The 20,668-nt window shown below is 37.9% G+C and overlaps 1 protein-coding gene across 3 annotated transcripts; it reads right to left on the reverse strand.

Moving 5' to 3' along the window:
- Window positions 1-4,734: 4,734 nt before the first annotated feature.
- Window positions 4,735-19,301, reverse strand: C1QTNF3 (C1q and TNF related 3). Of its 3 annotated transcripts, none has more exons than XM_064403249.1 (6): window positions 18,580-19,301; window positions 13,440-13,551; window positions 11,107-11,261; window positions 8,397-8,526; window positions 7,599-7,698; window positions 4,735-6,510 (listed from the first exon to the last, which is right to left on the reverse strand). In XM_064403249.1, the coding sequence occupies exons 1-6, from the start codon at window positions 18,865-18,867 to the stop codon at window positions 6,351-6,353; spliced, it is 945 nt and encodes a 314-aa protein (XP_064259319.1). In that variant the 5' UTR covers window positions 18,868-19,301; the 3' UTR covers window positions 4,735-6,350. The 3 variants fall into 3 exon arrangements, with proteins under 3 accessions (XP_064259319.1, XP_064259321.1, XP_064259320.1); XM_064403251.1 differs by having other exon boundaries at window positions 18,784-19,232; XM_064403250.1 differs by lacking the exon at window positions 18,580-19,301 and adding an exon at window positions 14,147-14,407.
- Window positions 19,302-20,668: the final 1,367 nt, after the last annotated feature.

Here is a 20,668-nt window from a genome sequence, read left to right on the forward strand (position 1 = left end):
CTTAATGCAGGGCAAAAGAGATACTGATATCTGTACAGTTTGTATTGATTTTGTTAAAGGAAAAAGCAAAAATTACATTTGTTATAATATTTCAAAACTTGGTAACTACAATTTCCTGAAAATATAAGTAGCAGGTGAAATTTCTCTAGTAATTTCAAAGATACCTGCATTAAAATGAAATTGAGAACTTTAAAGGTTCTCATGGAATTTGATGGTAGTTCTGTGTCCCAAGCTTGTCAAAGCTTTCTTGCTTTATCCCAGAGCTTGCATTCATGCCTTGCCTGAACAGAAGCTGTGCTCCATTCATAACACTTCTTGATATCCACAGAGATAGTGTGGGTGATACTCTGCATTTCTAACCTTGTATCTTATGCTGTTGTGACAGACACACTGTCCCTTGTACAATGTTCTTGCCAAATGCAGCACCTTAATCTCTGCCGTTTCAATAGATTCATCAGTTTGGAGCATGACTTTGCTTTTCTGTGTTTCCGTGCTTCTGTGTGAGTGTGGATTTGTGCACTGATGCTCTCCCAAGTGTACATCCACCACTCAGCAGCAAAAAAAATCTATCCTGAGATCACTATATCCTTCTAAAGCAGCTGTGAATTCATGCTACTTGGAAATCTGGCTGTCTGTCTGAGATCATGAATTATAGATTTAGAAATAAAAGCTCTGTCTCACTCACAGAAGGTAATTGTATAAACTGCACTGTTCACTAAAATAGACATATTCTTGAAAAACTACAGTTTGCAAGTTTTTTTAGTCCAGTCAGTCATGGAGGTGGTGATCTGTCCCAGCTGTACTGAGCAGGCATTGCCTTTAACTTTCACATTGTCAGAAATTTGGCCCCTGATACTCTGGCAAGTAGGAATTTCAGGTTACCGGGATTACAAATTACTGATGCCTGTGACGGTGGTTTCTGTACTTTGGACCTCAACCCCTGTACCTGAAGCAAAATATTTTTCTTTCCTTTGAGACACAGCATATGGTATTACTGTGCTTTCATGATTTAGATGAAGGGAATGGCATGAAACTTTATATAGCTAATCCTTATTTTTGATAATCAGGAGGAAATAAATACTTTCCTGTGAGTATATTATTAACCAGTATTGTAGAGGCTGGAAGCTCTAAACTGGAATTATTTCTGCATTTTATTTGCCTGAATACTGAGCTTCAGGTCTATGCTGGATGTCACATGAACTACTGTTTAGCGACTCTGCCCGAAACTTAGCTCTAGTGAGGCATTCCTGCCAGATAATGCTGTCTGCCACATTCACCAGAGACATTTTTTCCTGCATTGCTAGGGTGGTGGATTGAGAAACCTGTATGTTCTTTAACTGTTTCCGTCATCTCACCCATGAGCCATTTACTGTGTGTCTTACGGCATACCTTATACATGTTATTTTTTTGTGAGTCTTTAATGATTTGATAGAACAAGCATTCTGAGGAACAGGTAGTCTTGGAGGAGAGAAAATGTTGATCTGAAGTGATGCAGTATTTGAAAATTTTTCCTTAAAACAACGATGCTCCTACTATTTTCTAGTTTAAAAAATGGACATGAGACAAATTCCATCCATCACTTCCAGCTGCAGACCAGGACTTGCACATGACACAATGGCACAATCTATGAATTCTGATTTCCTGGCCTGAAATTCTAATCTTTGCAGACTTCCTTGACTTTCATAATCTTTACTATGCTGTAAGAGCCTGGAGTGTTTTTCAAAAAACCTTCCTGGATTGAGAAAAAACAAAACAAAACAAAACAAAACAAAACAAAACAAAACAAAACAAAAAAAAAAAAAAAAAGAAAACACCCACCAAACTCTTAGAACATATTCTAAAATGAAGGTATCTGCAGTTAATTTAATTTTGCCAATCCTTCTTACATATTAGTGTGCACTATTTTCTACAGTAAAGTCACTTTGTTAACTGGACATTTGAATGGAGTTACTGAATGAAGATGTTCTGTATATTAGTTTTTTCCTATCACGTTCCAGTACATGGGCTAGTCCTTATTCAGCAAGCATCTTGTACTTGCTGCTGGACAAGCTCAAAATAGCATGTGACTAGATGATGGGAGGTTCACACCATGAGACACATTCACAGGAAACAGAAGCTAAGATGTCAAAGATAATTTGAACATGGGTATTTTCACTCTTGGTGTTATAGCAGTGTGATTCTTTTAAAAAAATTATTTTTGTGGATTTTTTTTTAATGGCTGATGGACTGTTTCCAGAAAAGCAGGAAAATAGCCCTCCATTTGTGCAATTTTTCACCAGTTGATACAAGGAGTCTCTTTGTTTAATAAAACCTTTCCCCACGTGAGTTTTATTATTCTGTGAATGTGTTCATGGAGGATAGCTTGCTCCATTCCAAATGCAGATGCACAAAATTAAGCCTCTCCCTCTCTCATCCTTAAGTCTTCATGTCAACATCTGTGCCCTGAGTTTATCAGTCCAGTGGCAGAAGACTGGAAATTACTGGGGGGCAGCAGATGCTCTAATTCCTTCTAAAGCTGTGTGGTTTGGCCAAAGAGCTAAAGGAGCGCTCGCCCTTTGGTGTAAGAGTGAAGCTGGTCATACTAGGAAGTGCACCTTCTATCAAGTTCTTCTAGTTTATGAGGATAGTTTCTAGAGTTTTCTTCATGGGTATCTGAGCATGACAGCCTTTTGTTGCCTCAGATTTTCAAATCTGCATTGATCACCAAGGCTGTATTGTCTTTGGTTGTTGAAGCAGAACTGCAAAATAGAGGAACTTTGCTACTCATTCACCAAAATTAAGAACTGTAGGTCTTTTCATACACCACTCAACGACTCCCTGCATGTTTTGTCCTTATGTGGTTTTTTTTTTTGTTCTGAGCACAAAAGAATCATTTTAATAATCTGAACTAAGAAGGAGGTAAAAAAGTTTCAATTCAAAGCTACTTTTATTAAAAGCTGCTTCCGAAAACAGCAGGTTGTAACATAACAAGCTCAGTGAAAGAGTGGAGAAGATGAAAGACCTGAGTGTAAAGTTTGTTCCTTATTCTCTCTTTAGAAAAATACTACTTTATTTAAAGATTTCCCTTCGGCTTACAGGCTTCTCAGTGAGGCTGAGACTGCAAACTATTGTCAGTCTAAAGTGCTTTTTCAGTCAATCAGTCCACAGACTAACTTCTGAAAGTAAAAACCATACTTTCTTTTGTCACAGAGTTCCAATTAAACTTCTTTTTTAAACACCATTAGTGAAACTTGGACTCAGACCTGTAACATTTTTCTCCTGTTTGGTTTCGTTCTAGTTCATGTTCGTCTTGCAGAAGTTGTTTTACCCCTGCCAGGGGGTTTCACCCAGCACCTCTTGAGTTGAACACAGCCCTGTTTTGCAAAGTGCAGCAATTAATGCTCATGACTGAACTGGAGATGAGAGTTGCTGGCTTGCAAGGATTCACAGGCAAGGACAGCCTGTGACATCCTTGTTCCAGTCCCTGGAAGTCTGGGGGAAGAGAGGAGAAGGATTTGGGGTGGTGTTTCACACAGAGCAGAACTCCACTTGGCTCTGTGTTGAGAAGCATTTTCTGCTGCCAGGATGCCAGCACCTACCACAGAGGTCAAATATCACCTACCAAACCACAGCTCTCATGGCAGACAGGGACTTGTGGGTCTTGCCAAGTTTTGGTTAAATCTAGGAGCTCAAGGGCAGGGGAGAGATACAAATTCATTTTAGCAAAGACATGAAGCCATTAAGTATACTCCAAATTACAGCTTTGCAGTTTCCAGAAGGTTTTTAAGTTGTAACACAAATTACAAGACATCATGTATTTTATAACAGGGGATAAAAGTCTCTGGTAGAAGGCATTTTGCCTTGAGCATCTGCTAAGCAAGAATCTTTCGATTATCAGCAGGAATGGAAAGATGACTAATCTGCATTAACATTTCTGAGAAAAAAGATCATATATTCCATATGACTTACTGAATATAAAGTGTGTTAATTTTAAAGAAGAAGAAGAAGAACACATGCACAGAGAGACACACACACACGCACACACACTCATATTCACATCAGTTGCTGTATTTTTAAGGATCTTCTTCATTTGAAGGAAATTAATAAGTTAACTATTTGTAAATTATTATGACACTTAATCAGCAGAGATTGCATGCAGTAAATTGCAGAGAAAAGACTGCTGGGATTTCAGTCACAACCTAGGAATTTTAACCTTGATGTAAAAAACTGTTGAGCTGTAACATTGGAACTGCTCTTTGTCAGAGAAGCTTTTGTGGTAATCCTTAGTCACCTTGCCCTCTTAGCAGGCCAAGTTGCACAAAACTCATGAAAATAGAAAATGGTAAGGCAAAACATTACTTTCTTTTATATTATGGCCATTAGAGTAGATAATAAGATAAAAAGGAGTTTAAAATGAGTGTATGTCATACAGTTTCTAAGTGCTTCCTTCTGACCAAAATGGCTTAAAATGACCATGTCACAAAGGAAGAGTAAGTCTCCAAAGGAAACCATACAGATTTAAATTATATATACATATATGTGTGTGTATATACACATGTGTAAAGTAAATATATTTTAATCCTTAATGGTGGCTTTCTCCCATTCAGTAGCAAAATAAATGCTTAGGAAAAACATATTTAAAAGAACATCTTGCCGTTGTCTACAAATGGTAATGTCCTTGGTAAATACAGATTTTATCAGCAAACTAGTACAGCTTTGTAACCATTAATCTTTATTGGATAAATGTATGTTTTACAAAGTAAGCTTAATAAAAGAACATGGTCTCAGATTTTGAAAACCTATGTGGCACAGACCTGACCCAAGATGCTAAAGAAGTGATTAAAACACATCAGACAACAGTTCATTAAAGCTAATATTTTCAGTGGTTGATGCATTAAACTAAAAAATCACATGTTATAATAATCAAGTATCAACATGCATTTTTCTTCATAAGATGTGGTTACACACGCTAGGAATGTGTACAAATTCATGGGGCAGATTTCAATTCATTTGCTCTATTGTTGTGCTACTGATTCCTGTATCCAGTATAAAAGAATTTCAAATAAATATTTTCCTAACCCCACCTTCTTGTTATACATCAATGGCAGATCATACCTGATTAAAATGTAATGTCTATAAAAAGGAGTTTATATTTCATTAACTTTTGTGTGGAGAGCCAGAACAAGATACATTCAAACTTCAGTATTGATTTTGGTGCTTACTGAAATGAAAATAGCAAGACAGAATTTCAGGTACCCAAATTTTGAAAAGCCAGTGACAAGAATGCTGAAGAGTGGCCAGTGTATTGGGACCAGAACTACTAAGCCAGTTAACATTTGCTTTCACCAGTTTAAATACTGAACTGGCTTAGCTGCTGCTTTGCAATGGCTTTTCCTGAAATACTGATTCTTGGAAGGCTGCTAGGAAAACTGTTCCAACAACTTCACTGTTAAGTAAATATGCAATATTTTAAGGTACATCCTTCAGGAGGAGCTCGAAACACCACAATGTTTGTTTGTCTCTGTGCTGTTGGCCCATCCTGATTTCTCTAGCGTATATGCCTTTTCTTTGACACCCTGTATTGGCGTACATCAGGTTTTAAAAATTCTAAGGCTAGGAGAAATATTACAGTTCCCCTGCCTGATCCCCTTCACACTGCAAACTAAATTACCTTAGCTTCAAGCTGCTACTAAGGCAAGAACTACTGACATTCTTCTTCTAAGAGAGAGAGACTAAGCATAAATATGTGCTAAAAATCTGTGAAAAATGACACCAGATACATGTTCAGAAGTTTGAGATGGGAATGCAATAAACCTGAATCCTTGACATCTATATTTTCACATTATTTTCTTTGATTTGAGCTCATTCCAATCCAGTACAAACTTCTCCCTTTAGATCTGGTCTCACCTGAGCCTGCTTATAATACATTCAGGCCTGTTTCCATGATGCAAATTTAAATGAACATGTAAGAAGAACTGAATAAATGATCCAAAAATTTTAAATCAGTTATTCAATTCTTGACATATATTTAACTAAACTATATTTAGAGAAGAGATTGACTTTATGTAAACTGCTCTTTAAATTCTTTGGACTCATTTTCCTTTGTTTTTCATTCACTTTTGGGGGCAAGAGCAATAGCAACATTTAATGATTAAATAGGTGCAACCCAGATGACAATAGATACTCTGTGAATCTGTGTCAGCTGTCCAATGTATTCAGCTCATCTCTGATACACAGGTAGCAACACATTGCATCAAAACAAGGCTTCTTGATCCTCCAATGTTGTAAAGTTATTTCACAGTCCAGTGAAATATACAAGTTCCAAAAAATATGTTTTTTCACATAAACATCTGTTGGGTTGTTTCCTTTTTTTACTTGGTTTCAAAAAGGAGAAACCCAGCAAAGGTGGAGAAGCGTTGATGGTCCCCATGGAGGGCTCCATTTCCCATTCGCAGCCAAACTTCATCTCCTTTGGCGAGTTTTAGGACTGCACTGTTTCCTGAAGTATCTGCTTTCCCTTTGGATTCATAGCTAAGGATGAATATTTTAACAAGTCAGTTTTTTTGTTTCTCAACCATGACCAAACAAACAATTTTACCAAAAAAATCCAAGAAGTATGTTGCTATCCTGAGCAAAAATTTCTTGAAAGGCTTGCCAACATTTTTTCAGCTTTATAAGAAAATTTTGGCAACTTTCTGCATTTGATCTCCTAGTCAAATTTTGCACTTACCTAAATGCATTATTTCATTCCTTTCTGAAGTTCTGGAATTGTAACTTATTTTTTTTCCAGGACACAGAACGATTTTTTTTTTGTTTAAAATGAAATGCTGCTCATTGATCACAACACTACAGATTTCCTGTGATGTTTTTTTCCCCTTGAATTCATTCCAACTAATTTTAAGAGCTGAGTCCCTGTGCTCCCAGCACAGGCAGTGAGCAGACACAGGCATCTTGCTCCATATTGAGCCTTTCATTGGAACATTGATGTGGGCTAACCTCCTGGCTTTGCCTGAGTGTTGGTCCCCTTTCTTCTACCTCTTGCCTTTTCTGACATCAGTGCTTCAGGGGGAATAGAAATGAAGCACTTTTTCTTTTGCAGAGAAGATCTATTGGGGATGAAGCAGCCTGTGATGGTGTGCTAATGATAAAAAGGATAGTAAATGGAAGTCCTTTGCTTCTTACTCATCCTTACTACTGCAGCTTAAACACTTTCCAACTTAAAATAATTTTTTCTGCCCTCATGTTAACAAGACTGTAACTGGTCACTGAACACTTCATTATTTCTTTTCTCTGACAAGCAAAATGAGGATAAAGATACATTTTAGCAGAATGACAGCATGATACCGCTGAACTCCAGCCCTGACTTGCACTGCTAACTCTTTTCTCCTGACTTTGAGGAAATGGTGATCAAAGCTGAATTTTAGGTCCAGCATCTTTGGTGTGTATGCTCCAAATATGCAAGCTGAGAATGGCAAAATAAAATAGGTTTTCTTGTTAGTTATTTTACCGTAGAGAATTTTTTCCAAAAAATTAACAATTTTACATTTCTTGAAAGGTGAGCAAGCTATCACAACCATACAAATGTTTTTTGCATTGAGATGGCCTGGCCCTTTACTTACCTATATAAGCTGAACACTGTATTACCATTATGCATCAAGTACACGTACACTTCCTCCACATCTTCATGTTTCATCATATTGAAAGTAAAGAAATATACCCCTGAAAAGATTATAAAAAACAACTTGTTTTCTTCATAGAAAGAAGTAATCATGCTGCACATTTGTGCTTCTTGCTTAGAAATCGTAACAGCTGTGGACAAAACTGCCTTCCAGTTGTCAGCAGATATTTTGTTTCTGCTTATAGCATTCCAAAATCTGATTAATTTTAATTCTGCATATGGCAGGTGTTGTTCTTCCTCCATCACAGCTGCGTAAGAGGGGGGATTGATGCAGCTGAGAAATAACCCATGAAGAACTGTAATGCCTCATTTCCAGTCACACATCTGTTGCAGGTCAGCTCGCAGCTGAATTGGCATGGGGGAGGATGAGGATGAGGAGACTGACAGGAGGCAGGAGGTGGAAGAGGCAACTGTGAAGCTGCTGCTGCTTGCTACAACATTAAGACTGTGGTTCTGTCATCACAGTAGCTGAAGGGCTAAAGAGCCACAGCAAAGCAGACAGTCCTGCTCCCTGCCCAGCCCTGGCCATGCCTCTTCCTCCTGCCTTTGTGTCAGCACTGGTCTCACTGGCAGGCAAGTCCTCTTTTGGCTTGCTCAGTTTTCAATTCATTTTTCTGGAAAGTAGGTAGCAGGAGCTATGCAGACTGAGTGCAAAGGTAGTTAAATAGTGCCTCATCCTTTTTGACCACGTTTCCCTACAGCTCCAACAATTACATTATTTTGTTTTGCAAATGCTCACCATTCACTGGAGCACCAAATCTCCCAGTCATGACATCAAAAAAATTCCCAACATTGGTTTCAACGCTACTGAAGATGATCCCACTGTTCTGGTTGCTGAAGTGAGTAGCCATCGAAGCCATAAACGCGACCTGCAAAAATCCAGTTCTTATTGAGGCAGTTGTTCACGAACAACACATGTGTAGGGCAACCAGGTACAGATTTTTTCCTGTATTTGCAGTCTGTTTATTTTCCTGACAGAGATGTTCTTCTAGGGCTTGCTCCAAGGCCAATAAACTCCAGTTAACAAAACTCCCATTGAATGAAACTGGAAGAAGACTAGGGTTCTCATATTCAATTGGACTATTCATGACTGTAAAGTAAGTGTATGGTCAAGTGTGTGCAGAACCTTAATTTCAGATTTTATTTACTTTTAAGTCTCACTAGAATGATGCAACAGCAATATAATATTGAAATGGATGGTGTTTCTGACAAAAAAGTTTTATATAGTTTTATGTATTCCCCAATGCATTTAAACTGGATATTGCTTTTAACTGCATGTGTGAAAACAAACAATGCTCAGTAAAATTCATGCAGATTAGTGTTTCTTGCTTAGAGATACATGAAGCACTTTTACTAGAGGTCTTCTAGAACTACAGCAGCTGGCACTCAATATTCAATGCTTTTTCTGTCTTTGCCCTCAGTTTTGAAAACAGAGGGTGGTGGAGACCAGGAGGGGAAAATAAGAAAATTAAAACTATGCTTCAACTTTATGTTTCACTTCTTGCCATAGAAATGTTTCATAGGAAGCAGTGCAAAACATCCCACACCCGACAATTTAAATTACCCTCAGCAAGATACCAGGGAATGACCCTGCCAGCTGGCCTGGTTAGGGAAGGGAGTGACCTTTTCTGTAAGTCTGTCATCCCCCCACCATTATGTGAGTAAATGGGGTAGAATCAAAATTGCTGCACTTTGTTGCCAAAAGGTTACATACAGGCTTGGCTTTTTATTTATCTCTCAACTTCTTAAATGACAAGTATTCAATTGCATCTGTTACTGCCCATCATAAAAATGGCATTTTTTGTGAGATTCCAGTTATGCTGGTATTTAAAAAATAAAAAACCCCAGCCCAAACTCCTTTTGATTTCAGATCCAAACCAGAAAAAAACTAAAACAGACAATCAAATGCAAGTCTGGATCCAACAACGGAAATCGTTAGCCATCTGTTCAGAAATTTAAGGAGCTCCAGATGTGAGCTGAAAGCTTGGGCTGATTTTCCTTACCCCTGCATGGATGCATTTTCTATTACGGCAAATTGTTAATATCTTGCTTCTCAGCCAGGATCACATCAAAGTTCATCGTGTGTTAAAGGAAAGCAGCTGCAGTGGCAGATTGATGGAATTTATTGCTTTTTGTCTAGATTCCATTTCACAGTCTCTTTGACCCTGAGCTACTTTTTGTGGCCTGAACAGAACAGCAGAAAAATATATCTTTTCTCCCTAGGTCACATTATGAAGTAGCAGGTCAACATGGATACACAAAGTTTTTCAAAATAATCCTGTACTTAAAACAGTATTGTATTCAAAAGTGTTTTCTCCTATACCACCAGTGACTTTAAAATTCTTAAGTGTGGTGGTAGGAAATACTGTAAACATTTTAAAACATATCTGATAAAAGAAGGAATTTTAAGTATTTGAAATAAGTATTGCAATATGAGCTTTCCTTGTTCATCCTCTTTCATCACTCAGTTTTAATCACAATACTACCATTGTCTTTATGTAAGATAAAAACCTGTGGTAGTTCATTTTAAAATTGTAGGAGGACATATGTTGAATGTAATTAAAGGCATGTTTATAAGATATTCAGCTATACTGTGAGCATATATTATATATATTTATGCATGCATATGTCATGTGTACATGCACACATATGAATATGTATATATGATTCTGTGTATATATATATATTATATATATATTATATATATATACACACACACACACATATATATTTATATATCCATACGCAAACTCTCTGCCATCTGCCAGATTCCTGGGATTTGAAGAAGCTTTAAACAAAAAGCTGTGAGATTGTGCCAATATAAGAGTTGCGCTCAACAGCTCAGGCTTGAACCCATATTTAAATGCTTATCTGGCTTTCGAGTTATTCATTCATAGGCAGAACCTACATCGCCCCAAACATATTTAAAATATCTAGACGTATAAATGTACAGATAACTACTGAGGGGTATCTTTTCAAACTAGAGGACTCTTACTGCACTCAAAAATTTTGAGCCTGTACTTTGAGGAGCTGGATACATGTGCTTCTGAGAATCTCATAAAGCCTGGCTGCACTGAGAAACATGACTCCTTTACTCTTTCCATATGCTGTGGGAAGTACAATTATTTATGTGATACAGCTTGGTAGGAAAATGATAGTCCCTGCTATTCTCTTTTAATAACCCAGATCCTGGCTTTTTGCCTTCAAGGGGAAGCATATATGTTTCTTCCTGCCTATTTCTCAGCTGGATTCTGACTAAAGCTTTTCTTTTCCAGAAAGACCTGGCAGAGCACTTTTTTCAGTAAGGGCAAGGGCTGTATATGCCTGTTAGAGTATTAATTTACAAGGGGATTTGCTTCTTAAGTATCTTACAGTAATAAGGTGCTGTTTTTTCAAGAAAACCATAATCTGAGGTTTCCTGCAGCCAATACAAGCCAGAGGTGTTGTACCTGTAGCTCTGGGGGAATGCCAGGATAGCCCTTCTCGCCTTTGGGTCCATGATGGCCACGCTCTCCTCTTGGTCCAATATCTCCCTTGTCTCCTTTCTCACCTTTGGCTCCTTCCTGGCCAGTTGCTCCATTATTTCCATTGTTTCCATGATTTCCTGAAGGGAAACAAAGCTTTCTGTTTTATTTAAATAATTTATCATATTTTAACAAATAGGTGTGACAGGGTCCTCTTCTATCAGCTTGCAACGCAGGTACTCTTCAGTGCCATAAATCCAGGCTGAGAGGAAAGAGATAAGAAACTGCTCTGTGGTCAGGTTGATGGTAAAAGTTTTGGTGAGCAGATTTCCAGAAGGACATAGATTTTGGGAGTTAACCCTCATGTTGCTGGTGGTGTCTCAAGTCATTGCTTTGTTGGGGAGATGTGCAGGAAGACCTCAGCAGACAGAAGGCTCAAGGAAAGCAAAAGCCACTTTCTATTGATGCATACTAGGTAGCCTGCAGAAGTAGTTTTGCTTTTGCTTTAGTATAAACACCGATTTCCTGGTAAATTAAGTCAATCATGATAGGATAAGATAATTTTGAATAAGATTTTGCTGTCTTTAAAACACATACACATAAATGATAAATGGCTGTAGCATTGAAGTTGTTAAAATCTGTGCTAAAAACAGAACAATGTGTATTTGCAGGGTCCTGGCTAGGGGTCATGTGATTGCATAGCCCTAGATTTAAAGAGAGACAAAATTTTTATAATTAAGCTTTTTTGAGATGGCTTCCTATGAGTAAATGAGTAAAAAGACTAAGTGCAAAACATACTCATGCATCTGCAGTATTACTTACTTCCTGGTGTTGACTGACTAAATTACTAAGCAAATGTCTATGCAGCTGACAGGATTTTAAAGTTGGCTAGAATCACCAAGCAATTATTATTCTGCAGCAAAAGCCTGATATTTCAGCTCAGGGGATTAATTAATGTCATCATTGTTCTAATTCAACCTGAATTGAAATTAGGCTCCTTGCCACTCTGCTTGTTCTTTGATTATTCTCTCTGGTTACAAAATTACAAGAAGAATAGTGTTGTTTGAGATCAAATCTGATGATGAAGTAATCCTTCAGAGTTTTCCTATTAAGAAAAAACCCAAAACCTTCAAACAAGGAAGCCAAGTGCTGAACGAAATTATGCACATTTTTGTTTGGATAGAGGAATCTGCAGCTCTTAAAAATAACAAGAATGACCCTTTATGTGAAGCCAGAACTGCTCAACCAGTTCATAACAGAAGTCTGCAAGCAACATTTGATTCAATCAAGGGGAAAAGCAACTGCTGCTGTTCCCCTTACAGGCACAACAACATGAAATTCAGAAAATGAAGGAGACAGAAATCCCAGGATGCAGGTTTGTGGTATCCTGCAGTGACAGACAGTGGGACTGAGACAGGAGGGAAGGGCAATGCTGGGACTGGGCCATGCCCCAGTGTGTCCACTGCAGCCTCGAAAATGTGGCTCTAGTAAAAAATCGTATTCTGCTTCTAAGAATCCAACAATTTATTGATAAATAATGGATTACTGAATTGCATTTTTATTGTGTGAACAGAAGATGTAAGTTTTTCAAGAAGACAGAAGTCTGTCTTTCAGTGACCTGTTCGTTTTTGTTGTACTTTTGCTTTAGGAATGGTGATTTCCAAATCCCTGAAGGTAGATGATATAAAAAACTCACACCAGCATGCAACCAACATTTTCCCTTCTCTAGGCTCTTCTATTTCCATATCAATTATCTGATCAAAGTATATACTTTTCTTGTGTATGCTGTTCTTCTGTGGAAATTTTTTATGTAAAAAAAGGGGATTTTTTTGTTGTGAAAGACAAGATGAAAGAAGAAAGTGAAGAAATTTCTGTGAGAGAACAGAAGCATTGTGTTTCTGTAAAATATGGGCTAGCAGTATGCTAGATGAAGAATAGCCCTTGAATACAGTACACAGTAACACAGCTGGATATACAAAGGTGATCACAATAATCAGCTCCAGGGAACAAATTCTTCCAAGTTTATTGGGAACTTCATGCTGTTTTAAGAGAGACCAATTTTCCCTTGATATGTAATAAGATTACTTTCAGTATGAATTTGTGAAAGCTGAATTTTAATAACAAGTAGGTTTTCAATGGAAAATACCTTAGAATATAACTGAAAATATCTGTCTCCTCTGAAATTATAGAAAAACTTGTTCCTGAATCTGTCCCCAAATACTGACGTTTGGACCACGCTCTGATATTTCATAGAATAACCTGTAATTTATGGCCTGCAATTAGACTGATAAAAAAAGTGAATTAAACTTCATCTTTACCTGGCATCCCAGGGGGCCCAGGAGGTCCTGGGGGCCCTTGGTAGAGTCGAACTCCAAAGTCACCTCGGCAGCAGGAGCTGCAGTCTGGATTCTGCGGTCCAGGCTGGGGGGGCTAAGTGCACAAAAATAAGCTGTAAGTAGCTCATTCATGGAGGACATCAATCTTATGCATGTTGGTTACAGGGTCTTCATTATATATTTCTGTTTATATACTTGGTAAGTTTTCAAAACAGTTCTTATCTGGCATGAAATTCTCACACAGTTAGGTTATCCCTGAAGATATTATTTTTGGAAGATTTAAAGGAATAGCTCTTGAAGCATTCAAAAATCTATAACAAATATTTTAAAAACCAACTTGTCCTGCTGAATAATGAAGGTTTTTAAAATAAATTAACACCAACTAATAAAATTTAGATGAATATTTCAGTTAGATTCACATCCTGATCCCACATTTCAACTGACCTTTGATGACAAACATGCCTATGTACAACGAGTGGTAGGACACAAGGGACTTGATTTGACCTTCAGCAGTGAACTAATCTCCATTAAACATAAATAAAACTGTATTGGACCACCCAAAGAAGATACTAAAAAAATATCTGTGTAGCATATTCCTCTTCATGATCCCAGACCTGTGTATTTACAGGCTACTAAAGTAGGGAGACCCTAAAAAAGTGCCGAGACACAAGACAAAAATTTGAACTTACCACAACACAAGATGTTAGGGGCTTTTGATCATTAGTAGTGGTGAATGTGTAACTATGAAAACCTGTATGCTGACTAATACAGCAACATAAATAAAGTAATGAGTTCATTATGTACAGCTCAGTTACTATAGTAATCAGTTTAATAATGGTTTTGTATAAGTGGTTTTCTTTTCCATATTATTGTGTTTATACTAATGGAGACTCATTCAATTCTGACTGAATTATATAACTTAGTTATCACAGATCTTCCAGTATGTCAGATAAGGCCAAGGTTCAATGTTTGATTTTATTTCTCTAGCTCCTCATTTGTTCCCTATTTGTTTCTTGTCCCTACAATTCTTTCCTAATATTCTGAGATGCAAACCTGCAGTTTGTAAAATTGAGATGGATAGTTACACCAATCCAACTACTACTTTTCTTTAATCATTCTATTATTTGCCTTCCTTCCCTTTCTTTTCCCTAATCTTTATCGTCGTCAAATTACTTTCCCAATGCAGACTTATTGGTTTAGTGTGGCAGAAAATGAGCCTCTGTCAGGATGGGAGCTGTCAACTGAACACACAGATGTGCTGTATTCCTGCCCTCAGTGTCGTCATTGATGTCATCTGAAATATTCTGCCTGTTTTTTGTACAATACCAAGCACATCCCTGGAATTCATTGATTTCAGGAGGCTTAGGAACTTAGGGATATAGAAAATTCATCTCATGACACCACAAAAATACTGCAGCTCCTCCAATGAGACAGACAAATGTCCTGTCCAGCTGGAACCAGTGATGGTGGAGTTACCATGGGAATAAAGGCCAACTTGACAGCTAAACAAATACCCTTCATATTCAAAGAGTTGTGGAAAAGTCAAGACTTGCCAATGGGCAGAAGGGCTTCATATTTATGGGGTTTGGTCAAGGCTATGCTTTTTTAGATTAATTTTGGACAAGGCCTATACTTAATGAGAAAAATAGGTTCTGCCTCTTGACCTCTCTCTTCCTGGAGAACCTGTTTGTATTTTTCTGGCTGTTTTGTCTCTTCCAGTTGTTAGGCAGGACATAACTGACAATCACCAAATGCACTTTTTATAACATTCCTGGTATGAGAGAAGAAGTAGCTCTGCTTCCAGCCCATTTTCAGTCCTTGAAAGGGGGCCAAGTACAAGAGGACTGGAATTGTGTGAGCATGTTTTGCCCCCTAAAAGAATAACATTGATTTTAGCATTGAGATTAAAATCTTCAGGTTTTTTGTTTAGATAGTGCTTCATATTCATGTTAAATGGGAAGGTGAACTAAATACATACCTGCCAAGAGCAAATAAGTCATATCAACCTAAAAAAATCCAAATACTTAGAACAGATTGTAATTGAGGGAAGACATTAATCCAGCAAAGTGGACTGCATGTGAGACTCTCTCTGTGCAGATGCAATTTGTCTTTTTCAGAAAATGTACTGAAATCTTGAACAATTGTGTTAGAGAAATGGCTATTTTAAAATAAAATAGATACAAGTGATGGTGATGACCAAGTGCTAGTAGGCATTACCTCAAAAAAAAATCTCATCAGGTTGTTAGGTGTGAAATAAGGCAAGTCCTGCCAGTCTGGTTGTATGCAACAGTTCCATTGATTTAAAAATAGCTGTTTATGCAGGTCATAAAGTAAACAATTTATTACCTTTACTCTTTCACTAGGAGAAAAAAATTATTCATATTCATTTGCCAAGGATGAGGAATATTTAGGATTTTCTTCTAATCTTTAAAAGAAGAGAACTTCATGAAGAGTACATTTAAAGGAAAAAACATGTTCCTAAAGTAAAATTACACTCAAATGTGACATAGAGATTAGTTGCAATCTACTTGCCAAAGGCATCCTTTGCAGCCATTTGTGCATAAATTTTGTCAGTGAATCTTTGGCTTTTCTGCCAGAACATGAATATGATTTAGGAGCTTGTGAAATGCATCTGCCACATTGATATCCTAACACTGATAGAAAACTGGAACTATTTCTGAGGCTATCTACTGAATTTCCCATGATTTAGTATATAGGAGAATGATCTAGGCAACAGATGGTCTATGAAATTCCCTTAACTTAAAGCTGTGAACAAGTTATAATTGGAGACCCAGCCTTTGACCCTTTTTGACTTCCTGATTAATTTTATGAATTTCTGTTTTATTGTCTAAGACAATGCAGAAGACAAGTGAAGTGCCTCCAACATTCTTGGCTTCTGTTCTGCGTGCAAAATATCTGTCTCTGTGGGCACTTAGGCCCTCCATGCCCCTTCTCCAAGCAAAGAAACAAACAAAAGTTGCCAAAATTCAGGGTAAAACACTGCTTGGCTGGTGACATTAAAGATGTTCAAAGAGCAACCTGAAATGGAAAAATGGTCTGTCATGACTCTTAGTCACTAAGAGTTCTTGCTCTTGAGAAATGCGTGTTATATTTTACATGAGTTAACAGTAGTGTGGAAGCTGGCCTTGCACCCAGTGCAGCAAGGACAATAGTAACAACAAATACTGTCATCTCTTTTCCATAGCAGGGAATGAGGCCTTCGAAACACTTCAGCAAGAGGGGGAAATTCCCCAGCCTAAATTTTCTTTAGCTGGGTAGAGCTATTCCAGCTAAAACAATCAGGAAAGCAGGAGTTTAATAGTTTCCATACAACTCAAGGGAAAGAGAGAGATTTGACATGAATTAAAACATGTCAGTGCCACCTTTGTTCTTCCTCTGCCTAGAAATTCCTGGAGTCTGGAAGGGGAAAACACATATTGCGTAAGCCACTGTGTGACTGATTATCCCTGTCGTGCATCTGCTAGTGCTCCATTTCATTTCAGTAAGCCAAAAATTGCATCATTTCCCCAGAAAAGATTGCTTCTTGGAGATGGGCTGGCAGGTAAATGACTGCCATCAGCTGTACTCAGATCACCGGGCTTGTTTTTATTGTCACAACCAGTTCCCCAGCAGGCAGCTCCAGACAAGTTGCCTTAAATGCTCTGACAAGAGACACATGCAGCCTGAACACACTTTCTGTGGGGGAGAGTTTGTGCCCTAAAAAGCTGTGGTTTTGCATGAAATCCTGCATTATCTGAAACTGTGTAGTGTTAAAGGGGAATCTTGTGTACACGGTCTGCAGCACACAGCTGCAGAATTCCAGAATTCTCCCTGCAGTAGAGAGGTCTGCAGATGCTGTCTTGGCTCTTTGGACTGTACACATTATGTTTTACAACTGCCTATATTCTGCAAGCACAGTTTAACATGCCTACATTTAAATATCTGTTCTGCGGAGTGCACTGGAGAAACATTTCACTGCTGCCCAAGAAATACAAAATGCAAAGCTCTGTGAAGTTTTAATACAGGGAATACAGTGGTGTATTAAACCTATTCCCATACTTGGATGTGTTTCAGTTCTTCAAGCCCAGGACAGGATTAAAATCAGACCTCTTCTCTGCTTATAATATTATTATCATAATATATATTATTATTCAACACTTATCTGCATGTTCTTGATTTTGGCAATTCAAAATATCATATTTTGATCAGAAGAAGTTTTAAAACCTCAGAGGGTAAAAGATGAACTATACAGGACTCAAATATTTGTATCAGCTATAGGAAAAACCACTCATGTTCTTGCTGTTAATAAAACACATTGATCAAAAAAGCCCTTCATTTGAGTGGAATTTTGTTTTGCCTAGTGCTAGAAAAAGCTTCATCTTCTGCCCTTCAGATTTTTTTCTTTCAAATTTGGACTGCAATATTTTGTGTATTATCAAGTTATGCTATTTTCCCTGTGTTATAAACTAATGACTGTGGTATGTAAAGTGCCATGAAAGGCAGAAAAATATTCTCAGTTTAAAATGCAGATGCTGCAGACAAATTAGAATTTCATTGCAAGCCTTTTTTCTTCTTAAACTGTCAGTTGATTTATATTATTAAATCTACTTATTACAATAGTATCTGTTTTTTTTCAAGCTACTCCTTAGAATAAAATTTTTGAACATTGAGAATTTCATTATTTTTGTTTCAAGCTCAAGAAATATACTTTATATACATAATTTTAAAGTAAAATTATTCTCTGCTAATTGAATCTCTGCAAATACCTCTAGAAATGCTGCATTTTCCTTCACATCTAAATGAGTTATAAATATCTAAAAACTTTGATATATTAAATAATTCATACCTTGGGATAATTAAGAGACTGTATTTCAGCATATATGATTTCACAAGTTCACAGTTTCAATAGAACAAAGTGCTGCTGCCTGTGTTGAAACCAGTGTCCCCAACCACTGCTGGTTCTACCAGCTCATTAAAAGATCCTATAAAGCAGCCCAGCAGGATACAGACCAACACACAGCTTAATAAAAATTATTTCATAAATATATCACTAGTAATGTTAGCAAAAAAAAAAAAATCTCATTAGCTTTAAAGATATCTTTAGAAGATTAATTCAGAGTACCTGGACTCTATCTGAGGTAGTCAGTTCTACATCATCTACCTCTGGTCTCAGGACATTATGGTCTGTAGATGTGCTATTATCAACAGTCCATTCTATAAGTTGATTCCGCTGTTTCAATATTTCCCTGCTTCTGGAACCTTTGTGGCCAGTCTGGTGGTGACTCTGCAATATTTTGGCCACTGGTTTATAAGATCTTCTGCTCACCTCCATGTATTCATCTTGACACAGGCAAAATGGAAGAAAAAATAAAGCCAGTAGATGCCAACTGATGAAATCCTTCTCTGCCATGTTAATCAAAACAATTTTTCAGGAGTCCAGCAAATGCCTTGCAGAAGGAGAACTTCTTTGCTGCACCAGACGTTATGTGGTCCTTTCAGCTTTTCCACTAGTAAGCCTGGCACTGAGACCAGTACCAGGTTTTATACGCTTGCATGCAATAAATAAAACTAAAAATGCCAAAGTGACAGGATCCTTCATCCAAAATCAGTCATGCTCCTTTAAACAAACCAGGCATTATTCACCACTTCACCACCACAAGGAAAATTGATTTGTATGCTGGAAATGACCACAGCATTTAATGGACTCCTGTGGTTCCTATTTGGGGGCATTAAAAAATGTAGCACCTTTCCTTTGGCATGTTTTTGTTTAAGTGTGAAAAAATGTGATGGAAATGGGGAACATGTGGCTAATGGTTTACGCTCCTTGATTAGACATGGAAAGGCTGTGAATTCACACTCTTAAATGTCTTTTGGACACAGTCACCTTTCTTATTTGCCAGGAAATTCACACACAAAACTGCGTCAGCCCAGTCCGAAAAACCCTTCCAAAAGCAATTAGGAAACAAAAGCACAAGAGGAGCTTTTGCATATGAACCTGACCCAATGGCTGTTTCTGACTATGCTTTTCATTCACTAGAAGAAAAATATTGAATTTCTGTCAGTTGGCCAACAGTGGAAGGAGACCGGGTAAGTAGCTTTAAAAAACTGGGCTGAATTCAGATTCACAGAGCCCCATTTCTCAGCATTAGTTCAACATGCTTGGCCAAGTAATATTTTCTCCCTTGAGTTCCTCATGTTTTCCTAAATGTAATTGCCAAACCAAGTTTTATGTTTTCACTGCCAAGTAAATATAAATTTACCGGGGCCTTATTTCAGACTAAAAGAATCAAATTATATGTGTATAATAATAATATCCTTATTTTACTTTTTGAACCACCCACTAGTATTCTCTGGAAAGCCATAACTGCAGGATGCAGTTCTGTACACACATCCACAAGCACACCCAACCTCCCCAAAAGCAAGTAGCTCCTTGTAGATCCAAGCAGATCCCCAGTCCTGCAATGTGATGGCTGCTGAGTGATGAAAGCGCTTGAATGATGGCGAGAAAGGATCCTCTGTTCCACATTCTGCTTCCTTCTCTGGGAGACAGCAGGACAGGGCATGCCACAGGAGAGACCCTGGCTGGAGAGGAGTGAGAGGGGTGAGCCCTTTGCAGCTGGGGGCTGTTTGCTGGTGCCACAAGCACAAAGAGTGTCAGTGTTGGCTGGTACCCTGACACTTGCCATGGTAATTTTCTACTCAACAGCAGACAGAGAGGCATATGGGCCTGCAGCACTCCTCCCAGAGACACCAGGGGTCTGGGACAGAGCTCCAGCCAACTGGAGGCAGCCAAGGGCTGGTCTTCCCTTCTCATTCTGCACCAGCCAAGTATGGCATAGGAGCAGAAACCTCAGCTCCTGTGCTTGCCCCCAAGGATAAACATGACTGAGTTGTCTCAGTGACACTCACTGCCAGGAACAGAGGTGGTTATCCTGATTATCTCGGCCCACAGGCCTGCCAGGCAGAATTGCATCTTCTTGCTTCATGCTTTTGTTGTGTTTATTGCTCCTATGTTAAAGATTTAATGGCAGGAACCTTTAATTGAAACTTAATTCAATTGCAGTGAATTTCAATCTCGGATTCCCAAGGCAGATATTCAGAATTATTAAATAACACTTCATAGATTAGCTCTTGAGCCTTGCTGCAGTATATAAATATTAATTAACTAAATTGTCTTGCAGAAGAAGCTGATTAGCCTATGCTTTATGATT

This window comes from Passer domesticus, chromosome Z (genome assembly GCF_036417665.1).
Source record: "Passer domesticus isolate bPasDom1 chromosome Z, bPasDom1.hap1, whole genome shotgun sequence".
In the NCBI taxonomy this organism is placed as follows: Eukaryota; Metazoa; Chordata; class Aves; order Passeriformes; family Passeridae; genus Passer; species Passer domesticus.

Bases quoted from the DNA above. Each gene is read 5' to 3' on its own strand.
- C1QTNF3 (XM_064403249.1), bottom strand. From the start codon at position 18,867: ATGGCAGAGAAGGATTTCATCAGTTGGCATCTACTGGCTTTATTTTTT. The intron at 11,262-13,439 runs GTAAAGATGAAG...GTTTCCCTTCAG, and splicing joins TGGGCCCCCTGGGATGCCAG to GAAATCATGGAAACAATGGA. The intron at 8,527-11,106 runs GTACAACACCTC...GGATTTTTGCAG, and splicing joins GCATTCCCCCAGAGCTACAG to GTCGCGTTTATGGCTTCGAT.